Source organism: Peromyscus leucopus, chromosome X (genome assembly GCF_004664715.2).
Source record: "Peromyscus leucopus breed LL Stock chromosome X, UCI_PerLeu_2.1, whole genome shotgun sequence".
NCBI lineage: Eukaryota > Metazoa > Chordata > Mammalia > Rodentia > Cricetidae > Peromyscus > Peromyscus leucopus.
Genome location: NC_051083.1, coordinates 113,216,526 through 113,236,947, shown reverse-complemented (window position 1 = coordinate 113,236,947; position 20,422 = coordinate 113,216,526). Strand labels below are relative to the sequence as shown.

At 41.3% G+C, this 20,422-nt stretch overlaps 1 protein-coding gene across 2 annotated transcripts in view; it reads right to left on the bottom strand.

Annotated features, from left to right (window-relative positions):
- The window catches only part of Ocrl (OCRL inositol polyphosphate-5-phosphatase), a 58,261-nt gene extending 43,605 nt beyond the window's left edge, over positions 1-14,656 (bottom strand). For both annotated transcript variants that reach the window (XM_028887347.2, XM_028887348.2), the window contains exons 1-4: positions 14,416-14,656; positions 14,088-14,167; positions 10,445-10,524; positions 6,395-6,433 (exon numbers count right to left, since the gene is read on the bottom strand). In XM_028887347.2, coding sequence (XP_028743180.1) covers positions 6,395-6,433; positions 10,445-10,524; positions 14,088-14,167; positions 14,416-14,454 — 238 coding nt within the window. In that variant the 5' untranslated portion in view covers positions 14,455-14,656. The remainder of the gene's footprint in view (positions 1-6,394; positions 6,434-10,444; positions 10,525-14,087; positions 14,168-14,415) is intronic.
- Between the last annotated feature and the right edge of the window lie 5,766 nt (positions 14,657-20,422).

Here is a 20,422-nt window from a genome sequence, read left to right as displayed (position 1 = left end):
TCTCACTCAGCCTTTATCCAAAAGTTTGTGCAGTGGATAGTGGTTAAGGAAGCAACTCACAACTTGTCAAAATGCAAAGGGTAAGTGTCAGTGGCATGCTTGGCCACAAATGGGACTTTTACATCACACGCCTTTCCCAAGGCTCAGGAACCATCTGAAGGAGAGGATAGAAGGACAGTAAGAGCCAGAGGCTGAGGAAGATGGAAACAAAACTGTCTTCCTGACATGACAGGACCACATTGCCCTCGAGCTCACAGCAGCTGTGATTATGTGCACAGCACCTGCCCCAAATCAGCCAATCAACATTCTAGCATCAAGTGTAAAGGAGTTCATGAGCCCTTACACCTAACTGAAGAGCTATGGACAGTTGATGGCTTCAAGGGGAGGGAGAGTCAGTTTGCTTTAAGAGTGTGGCTCCTGGTAGGTTAACCACCCTGTAGTGGATGACTCCATGCCCAGGAGTAGGTAAAAACAATCAAAATGTATTGGTGATGGGATGGCCAAACACCCTAATTGTCGTGCTAGAAACCCCGTCCAATGACTGAGGGAACTGGATGCAGAGATCCACGGCTAGGCCCCGGGTGGAGCTCCAGGAGTCTAATTAGCGAGAAACAGGAGGGTTTATATTAGCGAGAATTGTTGAAACCAAGGTTGGATAAAGCACAGGGACAAATGGCCAAACGAATGGAAACACATGAACTATGAACCAAAGGCTGAGGGGCCCCCAACTCGATCAGGCCCTCTGAATAGGTGAGACAGTTGATTGGCTTGATCTGTTTGGGAGGCATCTAGGCAGTGGGACCAGGTCCTGTGCTCATTGCATGAGTTGGCTGTTTGAAACCTGGGGCTTATGCAGGGACACTTGGCTCAGTCTGGGAGGAGGGGACTGGACCTGCCTGGACTGAGTCTATCAGGTTGATCTCAGTCCTCGGGGGAGGCTTTGCCCTGGAGGAGGTGGGAATGGGAGGTGGGCTGGGGGAAAGGGGAGGGGGGAGAACAAGGGAATCCATGGCTGATATGTAGAACTGAATTGTATTGTAAAATAAAATAAAATTAAATTAAAAAAATTGGCAAACAAATAAAATCTATTTTAAAAGATGAATTTTTTTGTTTTGTTTTGTTTGTTTTTTTGTTTTTTCGAGACAGGGTTTCTCTGTGTAGCTTTGCGCCTTTCCTGGGACTCACTTGGTAGTCCAGGCTGGCCTTGAACTCACAAAGATCCGCCTGGCTCTGCCTCCCGAGTGCTGGGATTAAAGGCGTGCGCCACCACTGCCCTGCTTAAAAAGTGATTCTTGACGGTCCTCTCAAAGGAAAACTCATTCTATCTCCAATGTCATTATGTGAATGGGCATTATCATCTAGGTTCAGGTTAGAAAGCCTGTATTCATCCTTGACACTTCTCTTCCTCCCACTCCCCACACCCAAGCCAATTCTTCTTGATCTCACCTCCAAATTCATCTATCGAATCTGCTCACTTCTCTCCATTTCTATCACCACCATACTCTGCAGCATATGCAACCAAAGCAGCCTCCGAAGAGGTCTTTCTGCTTCCAGGCAAATGATGCTATATCAGCATAAAATCCTTAACTTCTCATTTTAAAAATCTAGAAATGCAGATTCAACACTGTGGCTTACAAGATTCTACTGGATGGGGCCATAGCCCTTCTTACCTTGGTATTCAAGCCCTATTCCAGGCACCCTAGCTTTTATTTCCCAGAAAGTGTCAGGGTACTTCTAAGTTTGGAGTCTCTTGGAATATTCTTTCCCCCCTCCAGTTGTTACCGTCTCTTAGTCCCACTGTTCCCAATCAAAATGTCTCTTCTTTGTAAATGCCTTGCCTGAATGAATACACTGCCCAATTTAGTAACCCTTCTTGCTTTTTCTTGTGTTTTTAAGAGCATAGCACAGTGCATACACCCAAAATGTACTCAGATGTTTATTGAATAAATTTGTGAATTATAGGCATCTCTGTGGTTCTAGCAACAAAAATCACAGAAGGAAAAACCAAAGCAACAGCAGGACTATTATCTCTGTTGTGCTTGGATGATTTTGTGGGATTTACAACCAGGTTTGACAAATAGAAGGCACTCAACAAATATTTGTGGAATAATGAATAGACTAGGTAGGGTAATATTTAAAAATTAGCATAATAGAGTTCATCTAAAGGTCATAAAGATATAAAGGAAAGAAAAAGGAAAAATATATTCATCTCCATGAATGGGGAGAAAATTTAATAAAATTCAGCATATATTCACAATGTTAAAGAACAGCAAAAACTAAACGCCTTTTTTGCTGTTGGTTTTGTTTTTTGGTAGGTGACAAGAGTTTTGCTAGGTGGCTCAGGCTGGTCTTGAACTTGCCATATAGCCCTAACCTTGAATTCATCACCATCTTGCTTAAGTCCTCCAAGTATTCTGACTACTGGAACATGCCATGTCTGGTTTAAATACAGTTTCTTAATTTTTGAAAAAAGAACCAGCAAGTCATTGAGCAAGAATGTCTTTAACTGGGAAATGCCACTTGAGGCATCCTCACTGAACCCCAGAGCCACCCAAGGATTAACACCATTACTTAACATTGGTCCCCAAATTCTCATTGGTCCAGTAAGGCATGAAAGACAGCAATGGCTGCAGCAATTAGATATAAGGCAGAGTAGTTATTTGAAGATAATTAAGGTTATCTAGCTACCAAAATGAAAAAAAAAACAGCAAAAAATATTAAAAATAAATGAAGTGGCTGGATAAAATATCCATGACTTATTAGTTACTCTATATGTGAGTAATAAGCAATCAGAAGGTAACAGAAACCCCCCCACAATATCAGCAAATCAAATCACCATTACATTCTTAACCTAAAAATCTGATGTACATAAAGAAACTACATGGTTTTACAGAGAGCTATAAAAGAGGACCCAAACATAGAGATGCATTATGTCCCCTCAAGATGATTTAATTTTATAAAGAAACTAATTTAATAAAACTATGACAAAATAGCTATGGTGAACTATTGGTTATTAAAATAATGTTTCAACAACCAGGCATGGTGGAGGAAGACATTAATCCCAGCACTGGGTAGAGGGTCAGTGTCATCTTTGATTAGAGTTTGACGCTTACCTAGCTTATACAGAATTCTGTCTCAAACGAAGAAGCAGAAGAAGAACAACAACATTCTGTTTAAAATGATGTGAAATGACATAGCGGACATGTCATGGTAAAGTGGTAAGTGAAAATCCATAATAAAAACTGTCAATAACGCAGTAGGGGCAAAGCTCAGCTCCTCTGGGGTCAAAGCTCAGCCTGAGAACCCTCCCACAAAAACTATGTAGAAGGATTCCAATTAAATGGAGATAACATCTAAACAGTAGGAAACACATATAAATGTTAGCTAGAGTATAACTTCAAGATGATAGGATAATTTTCAAAGATTTTATATTTAATTATGTGTGTACATTTGTGCACACAGAGCGCAGGTGTCTGTGGAGTCTAGAAGAGGGCACTGGATCCCTTGGAGTGGGAGTTGCAGGCAGTTGTGAGCCGCCTGAAGTGGGTGCTGGGAACTGAACCTGGGTTCTCTGCAAGTGCACTACTTACTCGTAACTGCCAAGCCATCTCTCCCATTCTACCTAATCATTTTCATTTGATTCTTCAGAACCTTTGGATGGTCACCCATTATACATAATCCAGATGTATGAACTTTACAACCAGAAGGACTATTTCCAAGCTGTTTACTAGTAGTATCTAGACAATACATATTTACACTAAAATCAGTCTTGCCCAGTAACAAAGGGTACTATTTTCTAGGCGTTGAGCTCAGGTTGTCAGTCTTGTGCAGGAAGTGCTTTTACTCACTGAGACTTTCTCCCTGACTCTATATTCCTCAACAACAACAAAGACAACCACAACAAAACAAAAACAAAAAAAAAAAAAACCCTGTTTTGAAGACAGGAAGGGTTTCATGTAGCCCAGGCTACCTCGGAACTCAATGTGTAACTAAGGATAGACTTGAAATCCTGATCCTCCTGCCTGCACTTCAAGCACTGAGGTTACAGATGTGCGCCACCACACCCGGTTTATGTCGTGCTGGGAATGGAACCAGGGCTTTTTGGATGCTAGGCAAACATTCTATCAACTGAGCTACATTTCCAACCTGGTGCTGTTTTTGCCTTCTCTTGTCTAGTTACAATGAAACACCGATTCTGAGTTAATTTCTCTTCAGGATACCTGCAACAGAAGCTAGCAGCTAGGTTTACATAGCATGTTAGGACTAGCCTTTACGATGTCCATATTCTATGATTAAAGAAAGGAATAATGAACCCAAACTAGAAAACCATTCAGTACAAATGAATAGCGTCAAGGGCACAGACTGTCTCCAAACAAAATTCTGTGCAACCTGTAGCCCCAAGCTAAATGGCAAGTTCTACTTATCCAAGGACTCAAGCAAGAGATAAGGCAAGCCATTTGATTTAGATTTATGTGGTCAGATACACTTTCCATAGCAACCACACAGTAGTCACAGTAGCAATTAAGTGCCCCCATTTTCTCCTCTCCAGAGCACAGTACAATTAGATGATAAACAAAGAACATCTTGCACAGAAAGTCAGTGATTTGCATCAAACTGATAAAAATGAAAGCACAGAAACAGCAAAAAGAAGAACATGTTCCCTTTGATGAATGGAGGCCTTGAGGGAACAGGGCTTTAAGTAGGACACAAATTATTTCAACAAAGAAAAGAGAATGCTCAAACAAGTAATTTAATGGACTCTGTGCCTTTCAACATAATATAAGGAACAGGGGAAAATATTGTCAATTTACACAAAAACATAAAAAGAAGGTGGGAGAAAAGTCTACGGTATAATAGCAGTCGAAAGATGAACATTTATTCAGCCACAAAGAAAACCAGAATCGTGACATTTGCAGGAAAATGGGTGTAACCAAATTACAATGACAGTGTTAACCAAGTATCTCAGACTCAGAAAGACAAACGCTGCATGCTTTCCTTCATATGCAGAGCCTAAATTTTAATATGTTTACAGGTGCATCTGTATGTGTGGGGGGTACAGAGTATGAGACTGGAAAGGGGATCACGAGAGAGATCTTAAGGGAAAGTGGGGGAGAGGAAGACAGGGTAAAAGAATATATGTGACATGCAGGCAGGAGGATCAGTGAGGTGAAGAAAGGGGTCAGCAGGAAGGAGGCAGGCTGGTGGGGGAGGAAAATCAATAAAACCAAAGTAATTTGGTTAGAAAATGTTTGTTTGAAAAGGCCACGATGAAATCTATTACTTTGTATGCTAACAACAACAACAACAACAACAAAAGAAAAGGCAACTAGTGACTATTGAGAGGGGGAGAATTAGCCTCACCCAGGGATGAGCCCCTAATTTGTTATCCAATAAAAAGTGGTCACCTCTGAACCCATATACACACAAACAACAGAAACATATTCAGCAGGTTGTATTTATATATGTAAAAATAATAATAAAAAAGAGGCTATCAATTTGAGAGTAGGGGTCCATGGAAGGAATTGGAAGGAAAGGACTTCAGAGGGGCGAGGGGGAGGATAAAGAAGAAGGATAAGAACGTAATCATATTAAAAAAAAAATAATATGGCCGGGTAGCTTAGTCAGTGTCTGACATTTAAGCTTGAGGACCTGAGTTTGGTCTTCAGAACCTACATAAAAAAGCTCAAAATGGTGGTGGATACGTGTAACCTGTGTTGGTGAAGCAGAACTAGGTAGATTCCTGGTACTTGCTGGCCAGCCAGCCTAGGTTAATTGGTGAACTCCAAGATGGTGAATCCCTGTCTCAAAAACAAAGGTGGAAAACATCTAAAAAATGTTACTTACTGTCACTGACCCAAGGTCTCAACACAAACAAATGCACACACATGTACATGTACACACACATGCATGCTCATCTGCATACACACAAATATAAAACACATGTGAACGTGGGTCCGTGTACACACACACACACACACACACACACACACACACACACACACACACACACCAATAAAAAGAAAAAAAATGACCTGTAAACCTTACGTGCTTTAAGCGTCTTTCTAGCTCTTCTTTATAATTAATCAGTCCTACAGCAGTGATGCACTTGGTAGCGACAACACTTGGAGCTTCAAGTGGCTTAAAGCTCTTCAGCAGCAGAAGAGCTGATCACATTTCAGGTTTGCAAGGATTCTTAGCAGCTACCTGTGTTTTCGCAGGCTCAGATGGAATGGTTTTGAGAGATGAGGATAATTTGTGCGGTAGCCTTAAGAAAATGGCGACTACAGAATGAGATGGCAAAATACAAGATATACCCCTGAAAGTTTCTTAAATATAGAGTAATAAAGTCAGTATATATAGAATGAAAATCAACTCCATTCAGAAAGATACTCACTGTTTGAAGCAATATCAATCAAAAGAGTTTCTTCTGCTTCTAAGGGAAGGAAAAAAACACAACAGAATCACAGAGGAGAAGAAAACCACTCATTACCACCAAAGCACTATTTCATAACTAAATAAGAACATCGCTCAGTCACCTCTCTTGAGTCTTAGAACACATTAAAGAATTCTTTGATTGTTTTTGTTTGGCATATTTTGAAAAGGAATTTTAATAGGCTCAGGTTATAAAGACTATGTACAATTCAACTTAAAAAAATTCTGATCAAGGACCCAACTGGAGCTCCTCAATGAATAGTAAGGGAGAGTGATTTAGTAGTACGAAACATGATAACATGTTCATGCAAGTGAAGGAAAGTTTAGCTGTGTTCTTTAGATCTTACAGAAAGTCAGGGAAGTGACTAGATGCCCCAGAACAGAATTATTCTCAGAACGATTCTCTCAACTCAGACATAGTCTCTGAAAATTTGTCAATGATCTCATTATCTCTGCTTTTGCCCTGTCTAAGAGTAGAGTATACTTAAAGTTCTTTTCTCTTAGGCTTCAGTGAATGTCTGTGGGTAAAACCTATCATACCCAATAAGAAGTTTCAGACTCTTACAGTACCATCTCAATTGGCGCACTAGTCACAAGAGCCACTTACTGAAGTGATCACAGACAGATGAATAAAGAAGATCTAGTGCATAACACACAGTGGAATACTATTTAAGGACAAAAAGAATGAAATCCAGTCCTTTGGGCCATTGGATGGAACTGAAGGACATTATGAAATAAACCAGTCACAGAAGGACAAATATTGCATGTTCTCACTTACACGTGGAAGTTTAAAAATGTAATCTCATAGAATCACAGAGTAGAAGCACTAAAGACTAGGATGGAGTAGTGGGTGAAGGGATCACAAGAGTGAATAATGGATATCAAAGTACAGTTAGACAGGAGGACTAAGTTCTAGTGTTCCATGGTGTAGCAGGAAAACTACAGTATATCACATATGGCTACAGCTCTTAGAATAACTAGATGACTTTGAGGGTTCCCAATAGAAAGAAACGTTATTACTTCAATTTGATCATAACATGTTTCAAATTGTTACACTGTACTCCCTATTGCTGTGGGATGATCTGTATGTCCTGTGGGAGCCCTTCTTGGGTTCTTTGTGGCTTTACCCACCAGGTCCGTATAGAGGATGATTAGGACCATGGGCCTGAGTGCAGGTGTTTGAGATGGTCTGCACTTGGCTGTGCTGGGGGATGGTCTGTATATCAAGTTGTTCTGATTGATCAATAAATAAAACCTGATCGGCTGTGGCTAGGCAGGAAGGATAGGCGGGACTAACAGAGAGGAGAAATAAAAGGACAGGAAGGCAGAAGGACTGGCTGCAGCCGCCGCCATGACCAGCAGCATGTGAAGACGCCGATAAGCCACCAGCCACGTGGCAAGGTATAGATTTGTAGAAATGCGTTACTTTAAGATGTAAGAATAGTTAACAAGAAGCCTGCCACGGCCATACAGTTTTGTAAGCAATATAAGTCTCTGTGTTTACTTGGTTGGGTCTGAGCTGCTGTGGGACTGGCGGGTGACAGAGATTTGTCCTGACTGTGGGCAAGGCAGAAAAACTCAAGCTACACCCTATAATATGCAGAGAAGTTATGTGTCAATGGGAAAAAAAAAGACAGCATAAGCTGTTTGCAAGTTTAGAGTTCTCTTTTCTCTCGCTGGTTTTCCTGGACTTCCTTCTTTTGCCCGAGTATCTGAACTTGACCTATCTTTTCCTCTTAGACTTCCCTAGATTTGAGCACAGGCTATTGCCTCAGGGCTGACCCTTGGTTCTGAGAGTTGGAATCAACCAGGACCTCTGTTGATCAGATGGGAAACCACACATTTTTCTAGCTCCTTCACCATACTAGATTCAACACCAGGTTCTACTATTCAGGTGCAAAGAAGCAATTAGTAAGGAACTAGCTGTCTAGTAGCAGAATGTAGTCTCGCTACTCTCTGTGCAGGGTGACTGACGTAAGTAGGAAATGAAGACATAGTCTATATTCACCATTGTTCTGTAGCACCCTTTGGTTCCACAGAACTCTGAGTGATTAGTTTTCCAAATAGAAACACAAGTCAGGAAATGGAAAGGAAGTGAAAACTCAAGGGCATAACATTTCAATTTGTCATGGGGGAAACAATGGCATACATGTTTTCCACTGCAATATAGCAACTGGCCATCTACTTCTTATTAAAAATAATAGAAATGAGCCGAGCGGTGGTGGCACACACCTTTAATCCCAGTACTCGGGAGGCAGAGCCAGGTGGATCTCTGTGGGTTCGAGGCCAGCCTGGTCTACAGAGTGAGATCCAGGACAGGCTCCAAAACTACACAGAGAAACCCTGTCTCGAAAAAAAACCAATAATAATAATAATAATAATAATAATAATAATAATAATAATAGAAACAAGACCCTAGAAGTAGTAGGAAAGGCCAAAACCATGCTAGGACACCAAAACCTTTGGCTCTTTTGTGTTAGGCTACCACTTACAAAGTAAGGTGAGTGCAGTAACCTGTTACAGCATGCAGGTGCCTTGTTTAGAAGGTCTCCCACATGGGGCAGACTCAACAGCTGACTTGCTTTTTGCCACACTGTAGACACTACTCCTGTAGGTATTTCAATTTACCCCCTCCCTTTTCTCTTCCTCCTTCCCCCTTTCCTCTCCTCTCCTCGTTCCTTCTGCTTTTTGTTGTTGGAGGGAGGGTCTCACTACATGGTCAAGTCTAGCCTGGAACTCTTCCTTGGCCTCTAATTTACAACCCTGCTGCTTTAGCCTTCCTCTGGGATAATAGGTATGAGCCACTATGGCCAGCTCAGTATTTTTTAGTTCTTAATACTGTGTTTTCTTTTCAGCATACTGTCTTAAAAGTCATACACACTTTACAGGGATAAATCCTGAGCAAATAATAAATATGTGGGAAGATTTATGTACAGAGATGTTCACTCCATTACTATTTATACCAGTGAACAGTAATCCAAATGTCAACCAGAGGGAATACTTAGATGATGAGCTATTCATAAAATGGAACAGCATATAGCCATCGACAGCATGGACAACACTCATAATACAGTAGCAAGTGGATGAGAAAAAAAATGTTGAACAGGATGAGTCCTGCTTAAATGATTTCTCTGTGTTATGTGCACAGAGAAAAATAAATGCTAGGTGTCTCTAAAGGATGAGAATGTAGGTGACTTGTTTTCTTCGTGCATTGCTGCTCTTTTAACCCTTTTACAGCATGCATGTTACTGTTGTGAAAAGATAAAGTTCAGTGCAGAAAGCACCCGTGCAAGGTGGAACTCAAGTTCTCAAGAGCCTACACTGAATATAGAATGCTTCTCCCTGAAAGAAACCCTGGACCTGGACCTTTGGGAGACATAATATATTTGTTCTCTAGAACAAATCAGTTTCCTTTCTAGAGCAATGTGAAGTTGCAGAAGCAATAACTCCTACACAGCTCTCCCAGGCTTTGAGTTTCATTGTAGCAAATGAAATAAGATTTTTCTATGCTCAGTCCTCAAATGTGAGGGCAGAAAGCCAAGTATTCCCTCCTCAGAGTTATGATTCACCAATGTCAAGGCTTAAGAACCAACATAACTGAGTATGAGACATTACAATCTGATACTTCATGTTGCCAAGGCAACTTAAATCCAGTACTTTGGAAACAAAGTGCCGAATGTGTGAATCCTTTACAATGGACAGAATGTTGGTTTAACTCAAGGTAGTCATTTAAATCCACATATATGTCAGTCAGCATAAAAGATTACTTACACATATCTCCAACCCTACTCAGGGAAGCAGGTTATATATGTATCTTAAAATATAATTCTTCAGTATTTTAAACATAGCACTTATCTTTTCTATGGCAGGTTAGAAGTGTTAACTTTTTCTGTGAAAAGCGATATAATTCATTTTACATGCAGTGACAAATTTGAATATGTATGACATTATACACTGCATTAATGACCGAGGCGAAGTCTTATAAAACTAGCTAAGTCATTAAAGCAAGTACCTTGAACACATCTGAAGTGGCTATTTATAGGGATGATATCTTGAACATGCTGTTCCTTCCCATGCAACTGGATTATTAACCTAGAACATAGAAGAATGTATTAACGAATAGCTACTGAAAATGCCAAATCTTCAGCAACAAAACACCTGTTGTCTTGCTACACAAATATAATCTGTGTTTATTAGACTTGCTGCATTTAGTCCACTCAATCTGAGCATCATGGTTGGTAGATGTTGCTCAAGGGCTAGAAGGATAATAGGGTAATCAACATCTGAACATCCAAACTGGCTTACAGGCCTAAAGAATGTATAATAGTCTATCTCCTAAAATCGGTCTTAAGAGCATGCATTGCAAGTTACACACCTTCAGTGTATAAACATCAGACTGAAGAACTTACAGCTTTAAGGGAATTCGTTGATGGCAGGGACTATGGCTATCTTTTTGTCATGGTATTTCTAGTGCTTGGCCCAGAGCCTGGCATGTCACAGACACTTACATGCATTGAATCAATGAATTAGACAACTTGTTCATTAGCTTTTCACATTCAGTTTCATGTATTTGACCAAAGAAGGGTTCTGTCTCTTTCACACATAAATGTAGGTTGCTGGAGGAATAAGAACAGTCATTCCTGGAACTGTCAAAATACACTAGCAACCAAAAAGGTAGCCAAAACCATAAGTGGGTTGTTTTCACACCCTTTGTGTATGTCCTCTGGTTTCTAACTTCAGGCTGGTATTTTTATGAAAACACAAATGAATCTGACCCGCAAGTATGAAGTGCAAGACTTCTAAATTCACATATACTCACTCCTTACATTGTTGAGACAGGATTTCACTACTGTAGTTCTGGCTGGCCTATAACTCAGTATATAGCTCAGGCTGATCTCAATCTCATTATCTTCCTGCCCAGACTCCAGAGTACAGGGATTACAGATGAATACCACCATGTTTTTTTTTTTTTAACTTCTTCTTAGTGGTACAGAATCAAGGTATAACCTAATTGGTAAACGGCCATTCTAAACATCAACTGGCTCTTCCACATCAAGTACTCTTCAGTTTTTTTTTTTTCAAGAATACCTCTTTTCTTCTTGAGCCCCAGTTGAAATATGACCTCCTCTGTGAAGCCTTTTCCAAATACTTCCAAGCAGAACCCCTTAGCCTGGCTCTCCAATAGAACACTTAAACAGCAGTTATTTATATTTCCCCTCATTGAATGGAGCTCCTTGAGAGCAAAGAACCTATTCAGTTTTGTCTACAGTCTACAGATACTCAATGACTACTGGTTGAAAAAGTGAACAACTTTAATTAGACTATAAGCAGAGGTAAACTTTTAAATGAAACTCTCTGAAGAAATAAGTTGTTTTTTTTTCTCCCCGAGACAAGGTTTCTCTGTGTAGTTTTGGTGCCTATCCTGGATCTCACTCTGTAGACCAGGCTGGCCTTGAACTCACAGAGATCCGCCTGGCTCTGCCTCCCAAGTGCTGGGATTAAAGGCATGCACCACCACCACTGCCCGGCCAGAAATAAGTAATTGTAACATCTGATTTTCTCCCAAACCTCCATATTTTTATTTTTCATTTTGGTCTCTCAAGCGAAGCCCTTCTATATTCAGAACCACAGAGCAAAATATGGAGATAGGCTTCAAGTTCTAAGACAAAAAGGCCAAAAGTAAAAACTTCTAGACATCTAGGTCAAAGAAGACATTAAGGGAAGAAAAACTTTTGAGGCTTATAGATGGTATTACAGTTTTAGGTGCCTCCAGTGAATGTTTTCAAAAGAAATTTCCCGGCTGCATCTTTAATCCCAGCACTCTGGAGGCAGAAGCAGGCAGTTCTCTGAGTTTGAGGCCAGCCTGGTCTACAGAGTGAGCTCCAGGACAGCCAGAGCTACACCGAGAAATCCTGTCTACAAAACAAAACAAAATACGAAATTTCTCAGTGGAATTCTGAATTATACTGCATAGGTTTAGATCTTAGCTATGCAATGTTGTAACTCAATGCTTAACTTAATCTCAATTTCTATATCTGTAAAGAGGCATGATAAGTGCTTAGAGCCATCATCAAGCCATCACACAGTAGCTGCTGCTACACCCTTATCATTTATATAGACTCAGAGCACAAGGATTTGATTTCTCTGTGGGGAAATAGTCAAGAGTGCTCCCCTTGCCAAGTTTAAAAGTTCTTCTAGTACAAGAGACTAGACAGAACAAATTACTTATCCCCAGACCTGTTGCTGGCTCCCTTACTAGAGTTTTAAACCCACTAAACAGGGGCGACCAATTCCTGTGCTGTGCTTATTTCAACAATGTAGCTATTCCACTCATTATAATTTTTTTTTATATAGAAGAGGAAACCAAGATACATAGAATCTACTGGTTTGTGCACTACTGGTTACACTTCTACACACCATTTCCACCTCTCGACATGGTAGTGGAATTGCATCTTTCAATTCCCTGCTCCATTGAATGTAGTTTAATAAAACTAGTCTTCTTGGATTTTATAAAGTCTAGGGAAAATAGCATGAATGTTTCATATCAATACAACCAAGCAAGTAGGATCTAGGAAATAGCTACTTTGCAGATCTAGTTGACAATCAGCACCCATAGTTACATGTGGTGTAACAATGGCACCCATAGGCTCAGGTAAGTTCAGGCCAGGATAGTGATACTTTTTTTCTGTGTGAATTAGACAGCTTGAGGCAGAGGATTTAAACATAGGGCCCGAGACAGTTTTTCATGCAGAATCCAATGTTAAGAGATGGTAGGATTTACGTGATCAACAATTGTTAAATGGGGAGGAAAACCGATACCCAGAAACCAGTGAACCAAGGGAAGTAGCTTGTACATATACAGTGACAGGGTGTTGTGATATATAATGGTAACCATGGAAACTTAAGATGAGTCATTAGTAGCAAGGGGGCAAGGTTAGCAGCTGTTCGACAGCTTATCAATATAATCTTTTGCTCAATCAGTCAACAGTATTTACTGAGCTCCTATCATCCAAGGAGGTGACATGCACTGATAAAATGTCAAATGTTGCTTTATTTCTATATATTTCCATTAGCTTTTCTTTCCAACAGTCCAGTCCAGTGAGACAGCTGCTGCCCTACGCCAACACATTAGTGAATTAATGAATATGCCTTCAAGCAAATGGAAAAAGAGGATCCAGGAACTGGAAGGGCCAGTCGAATGAAGAAAAGACAAGTCTGGAACATTAACAATACAGCATTTCCATAGCACTTTTACTTTGTAAGCCACTTTTTCATTTATGATCCCCCAGTCATACCTCCAAAAGCCACAAGTCAGTTTATGCTTTTATTCAACTTAAGAGGAAAGAAACCAAGGCTCAGAAAGCCTTATTAACTTGGTTACACAACACATGTCAGTTACAGGGTGTAGGAACTAAGAACCCAGTCTTCCTGCTTCCCTGTGCATTGCGCCCTTCCACTGAGCCACAGGGCCTGGAGTTATCTAGCAGCTTAGAAGTTGGTGATGGGAGGCATCTGCTCAGGAAGAGCTCACTCTTCACACCTGGCTGTGAACCTGTTGCCCGCTTGGCCAAGGTGGGTGGCTCCTTGTGGTTTTGGACTCAAGGAAGCTTATGGAAGAAAGCTCTCTCCTCCGTGGGAGTCAGGTGGTTACTTACTCATATTGCCCGTTCCTCTGGGCTAGGGTCAGGGCGCAGGGCTCCCGGAAGGGACCCTTCATCTCCAAACCCTCCACCACATGCAGGCACTGGTCAAGGGTCTCTCTCTTTCTCTCTCTCTATTTTTTTTTTTTTTTTTTGCAAACTCAGCCAAGGAGGGGTGACACGGGGCCGGGCGCATACCAGCCGCCCTCCTTGGTTTCCCCAGTGTCCCCTCCCGAGCCGACCCCATTCCCCTGCTCCGCTCGCCCCGGGACGTGCGGCACCCCGGCCCGCGCCCCCACCCGTGTGGCCTCCCTTCCCCTTCCCCCTTTTCTCAGACGGATACTGCCAGGGGCTGAGCTCCGATCGGGAGCTGTGGCTCCATCAGGGCGGCCTCCAGGCTCTGCGGGGTTGCGGACTGCCGGCGGATTCCACGACACCGCCTCCTGCGGCCTGCCGCCCACCCGCCTCGGCTAGGCGGACAGAAAGGGCTCCGGCGCCACCGGGCGCTGCAAGCCTGGGCGCCCGGGAGCCCGGGAGCCTGGGAGCCAGCCGGGGAGCTGGGGAGCTGGGAAGAGAGAGTCTGACCCGAGAGAGAGCGGCGCCTCCCGCCCCCGCCTGCCTGCCAGGCCGCCGCAGATTTCGCCCCCTGCGACCAACCTGGGGAACTGCAGTCAGACACCCGAAGGACTTCAGGACTCCATAGCTGGGCCAGCAGAAGGCGGGCTTCAGAATGCTTATCTGCAACACACCAGAAGGGTTCAGAGGACTTTGAAGACTGTCAGAGAAAAGAAACAGTCATACCAGATGAGCTGGGCTGATGGGAGCCACAGCATGCTGAAAAAAAAAAAAAATCCTTAAGGTTATGAAACCTTCTGTTGGTCATCCTCTAAGGTTTTTTCTTTTTCTGTATTTTTCTTCCATCCCCTAAATTGGGAAATTATCCATAGTTCAGCCCTCTGGCCCACCCCTATCCCTGCATTTCGTGCTCCTCAGGTGACTTCTAAGTATGTGAACTTCAAGCACACCGGCCTAGTCTAGGCCTCTTACTTAATATTGGGAAAATACTACTCACTGACAAACTAGCTCATCATTTCACTCAGCCATTAGCCCTGAAAACTCAAAGCTACATGCTTTCTTCCTCTCTCCTGGTCTTTTTATCCAAATAAACCTTATTTATATTTTCTTTGGAATGACTTTTTCAATTCCTTGTTTTCTCTCCTTTCACACAGCCCTATAAGCTTTTGTGATATCCGATCTGGGGTACTGAATCTCCCCTGACCCACCACCACCAAAGAAATTCTGTTCGTTTCAATCTCTCCTTTAATTTTTCCAGTCTGTTGATAGTCACCAAAAAGTACTACCACTGCAGTTGTGTTATTCATTTACTCCAGAGTCTATATTTGACTAGATATCAAGACTTACTTTAAAGCTATGCTAGTTAGGACTATAGTATGAACACAGACCAATGGAACAGAATATACAGCTCTCAAATAGACGCATACACGAATAGAAGATTGATACTCAGTATATATGCCATTTCATAGCAGTGAAGAAAGAATAGATTCTTCACTAAATACCACTAGGGATATTGATTTTTTTCCACGTGGAAAATTATAAAATTAGACCCTTTCCTCACACCATGGATGAAAAAAAAAAATCGAGCCGGGCGTTGGTGGCACACGCCTTTAATCCCAGCACTTGGGAGACAGAGGCAGGCGGATCTCTGTGAGTTCGAGGCCAGCCTGGGCTACCAAGTGAGCTCCAGGAAAGGCGCAAAGCTACACAGAGAAACCCTGTCTCGAAAAAACAAAAAAAAATTGATTTCAGGAGGTATTATAGTTAGGAGACAGCCTGAGCCCACCAGACAAGCTGTGCATGCTCCGGAGAGCGGAGCTGGGAGGCCAGGTTAACCAAGCACGTTAGAGCCCCGAGGATCACAAGTGAGTCCCAGATAGCTGACATTAAGCTTTTCACAGTGTTAGGCGTTTGCTTTTCCTTGACCTGACTTTAACTGTGTCCAGATTCTTCTCTCTGGCATACATAGATATGTAACTTGTTTTCAATTTTATAAGAGCCTATAGTTAAGAGACATTAGATCTTTAAAAAGAACGTAGGCTCGTAAAATAATTGGTATTTTTAAAAGACTGAAACTTTTGTTTTTGTTTTTCAAGACCAGGTTTCTCTGTGTAACAGTCCTGGCTATCCTGGAACTCACTCTGTACACCAGGCTGGCCTTGAACTCACAGAGATCCACCTGCCTCTGCCTCCCGAGTGCTGGGATTAAAGACGTGCACCACCACTGCTCGGCTAAGACTGAAACTTTTAAAAAGTTGTATTGAGATTAACATGAGATCCCAGAGAAAAGAAATAAAAAAAAAGAATGGTTTAAAATTGTTTAGGTATCAAAATTGACAAAGGGTGGAATGCTGTAGGTTTTGTAAGCTCAGCACAATTAGACATACCTAGGAGGAAGGAATCTCAGCTGGGAATTGCCTTTTATTAGATTGGCCTATGGAGTCATTGTTATGATTTCTGATTGATGTGGCAGAGTCCAGTCCACTGAGCAGATAGGCCTATGCTGTATACAAAAGAGAGCTAAGCAAGCCAAGGGAAATGAGCCAGTAGGCAGTATTCCTCTATGATTCCTGCTCTAGCTTCTGTTGATGGTTGATTCTAACCTGTAAGATGAAATAAGCCCCTTCCCTCCTCAAATTGGTTTTGGTCAGTGTTTTATCACTGCAGCGGAGAACAGACTAAGATCAGTAGATTAAAAATCAAACAGTGAAAAGCAAAACTTTGCAACTTTCAGAAGAAAGTGGGAGAGTAGGGGTGAGGGAGCTATGGGTCAGTGGTAGCACATATATTTAGCATGCACAAGTCACTGCAACCCCCAGCACCAAAATTATTATCTTAAAATAGAATGAGAATGGCACCTTTAGTTACACTATTTTTCACAATGTATATACTTTAAGACAATAGAGTGAGGCATGATGATATGTGCCTGATACTCAGTACTCAGCAGCTGAAGCAGGTGGATTGTGAATCTGAGGCTAGCCTGGGTAACACAACAAGTTTAAGGCTAGTTGAAGTTATATAATGAGAGCTTATTCCAAGGGAAACAAGGAGATGGAACTCATCTTAGTGGTAAAATGCTTGTTTACCACGTGCCAGGCTCTGGGTTTATTACCTAACAATATACATGCTCACACACATACACGTACACATGCAAACACGCACACATGCATGCATGCACACACACACCATCTAGTAGAAAATGACAAAATATATGAATATATATATGAATGAAATAATTACTTGTCAAGTTTACTTTAGTGACTGATAAAATATAAAAGGATGCACAACTTTATTACTATTCAGGGAAACTAAACTATAAAACCATGAAATAATGCTTCACAATCATTTGTTTGACAAAACACTGAAAAGTTGGGTAGCATCTGTTTGGTCTCAGGCCCGCCATATGTCTAGGAATAATCTCAAGCTGGACTATAGAAGGATTTCTGGTGGTTAGATAAAAGCCAGCATTCCTCAGAAACTTGTGAAACGTTGTTTTCCACCCCCCAAATGAATCCCTCCCTCCAGCTACCTCACAATCTGCACGGTTTGTCTACCCCCACGGTCTCTTGCTGCTCTCTTATTCTCTGCTCTCTCCCGCTCTCTCACTGTGCCCTACCTCTCCTGCTTCCTTAGCCCTGGCCAGTCCAGTCTGCTTTCTTTTCTCTCTGCGCTGGACTCTTCCAGATGCCTCTGGATATTTTCTTTGTTTTCCTCACAATAAAAACCTTCCCCCTCATGAAGCTGTCCTGTTGGCAATTTCTTTACTGCATTCCCTCGGATGCAGCACCAAGTGTCTTTGAGAATGTAGAACACAGAGAACTTGGACGGAATTTATACTAGATTTCTAAGTTGGTAAAGAACAATTGACAATATCTAATAAAAACGAGAACACACCCTGTGGTAGTTTGATTGTAATTGGTCCCCCTAATTTCATAGGGAATGACACTCTTAAGGAGGTGTGGCTTTGTTGGAGTGGGTATGGCCTTGTTGGAGGAAGCATGTCACTGTGGGGGTGGGCTTTGAGGTTTCCCAAGTGCAGGATAACACCTAGTGTCTCAGTTGACTTCTTGTGGTCTTCAAGATGTAGAACTCTCAGCTATTCCTCCAGCACTATGTCTGCCTGCCTGTTACCATGCTCCTCGCCATGATGATAATGGACTGAACCTCTAAAACTGTAAGCCAGCCCCCTCAATTAAATGTTTTCCTTATAAGAGTTGCCATGGTCATGGTGTCTCTTCACAGCAATAGAAGAAACCCTAACTAAGACACACCCTCAAACCCAGAGATTAATTTCTAGGTACAGACACTGGCAAAACTAAACTTTCTGAACAAAGAAATAAATGAATAATTTATTTTCCATTCTTTGTAACAGATGGAAGCAAATCAAATGCCTGTTGGAAGGTGAATGGCTAAATTATTGTTTTCGTGAAGGTAATACTACTATTTGAAATTAAAATGAATGAATTTGAGCTTTAAGTAGTAACAGAATTAAATTTCAGAACTATGAAGTTAAGCAAAATATGTGTCATATAATATTTATGCAAAGCCTGAAAATTGCAAAAGCATAATGTGTAAGTCACAAAGGGGCATGACCACAAAATTATAAGGGAGGAAGAGCTCTGAAGAGGATCATGGGACAAGTGTGAATGTTATTATCTTTTTCTTTTCTTTTCTTTTCTTTTCTTTCCTTTCCCTTTCTTTCTTTCTTTCTTTCTTTCTTTCTTTCTTTCTTTCTTTCTTTCTTTCTTTCTTTCTTTCTTTCTTTCTTTCTTTCTTTCTTTCTTTCTTTCTTTCTTTCTTTTAAGACAGGGCATGCGTAGCTCTGGCTGGTTTGGAACATACTATGTAAAGCATGCTGTCCTTGAACTTGTGATGATCTTGCCTCCTCTCAAGTACTGGGATCACAGGTATATGCTCTCATACTCAGTTTTTAATATTTATTTCTTAAAACACAAAATGAAAGTTGCTGCTGCAAGATTAGTTAAAACTATGTGGTGGGTGTGTATATTTGTTCTATTGTTCGCATTTTCCTGTATTGGCAATCATTTGCAATCAATGAAAATGAAAAGGGAACAATCTGTAGGAGAGGGTGAACAATTCCAGGTGCTAAAATTAAGCCAAGGAAAATGAAGGCCATGAGGCTTTCTTTGAATGTTGCAAGGAGTTCACTAGTGAACACCAAATGTGTGGTTTCAATTAGAGGTGAGGATAGAAACAAGATTACAGAGAATGCAAGGAGGGAGCTCTGTCTTTAGAAAGTGGAGACAAGAGACCACAAATTGAAGAACTTTGAAAATAAAAAGGAGAAAAGAAATTAATGTAACTAGAACTGTAAAATAGGCTTTTGACAGCGCCCAAGGGCACTTTAAAGCCAATGGAAAGGAGGCAGCACATGGTAGATTGAGTAGGCTGCAAGATCGCATGCAAATTCCCTCAGTAATTGGGAAGGACGAGGATCCAAGCTGGAGGTGGAGGAATCAACTTTGGAGAAAAGGCAAGATCCTCTTTCTTCCCAGTTTATAGACTCCTCTGAACCTTAACATAGTGCCTAGCAGACAGTGGATTTTGAGGTAACTCTTGGTTGGATAAAACATTAAGGGATTGCACAGATGTTGATGTAAGGACTCTAAAAGCTAAATCATCCATAAAGGTAATGATAGCTGCATAGAAAAGACATTCAGGGGCCGGGGATAGAGCTTAGCGGTGGAGTGCTTGCCTAGGAAGGTGTGAGAGTCCCATAAGGAGTTAAATGGTCATGGAACAAAGTTCAAGCAAATGTATTTTTTAGCTTTAAGGAAACACAAATCTCACCAGCATCCCAGTGTGACTGACTTCTCAGTGTGTATCTTTGATCTATCACACAGTGTCAATTAGAATGCACGGGATTTTCAGAGACAAAATGAAAACTTGAGATCTTAGGCAGAGCTCTTGGCTAGCATGTGAGACACCCAGGATTTCGTCCCTCATACTGAAAAAAGAAAATTGAAATCTTAAGGCTATAAAATACGAAATGAAAGCAGTAAACAAAAATGAAATAATTTATACTCGAGTAGTTACAATGTAACAATATAGTATGTTCTATCAAGTACACCAATTGTTATTTTTATCCAAAGCTCATTATATTTTGTTCTTGCTCTGTTTGGGCTTCCGTGTACTAGTTTAATCTCTCCCCCAGAGTGTCTAATCTGTGCTCCTAGCCCGGAAGCCCATGATATCTGAACTTGTTTTTAGGTTGGATCTCCCTGCTTCCCAAGTCGGCTTAATTATTATGGAGA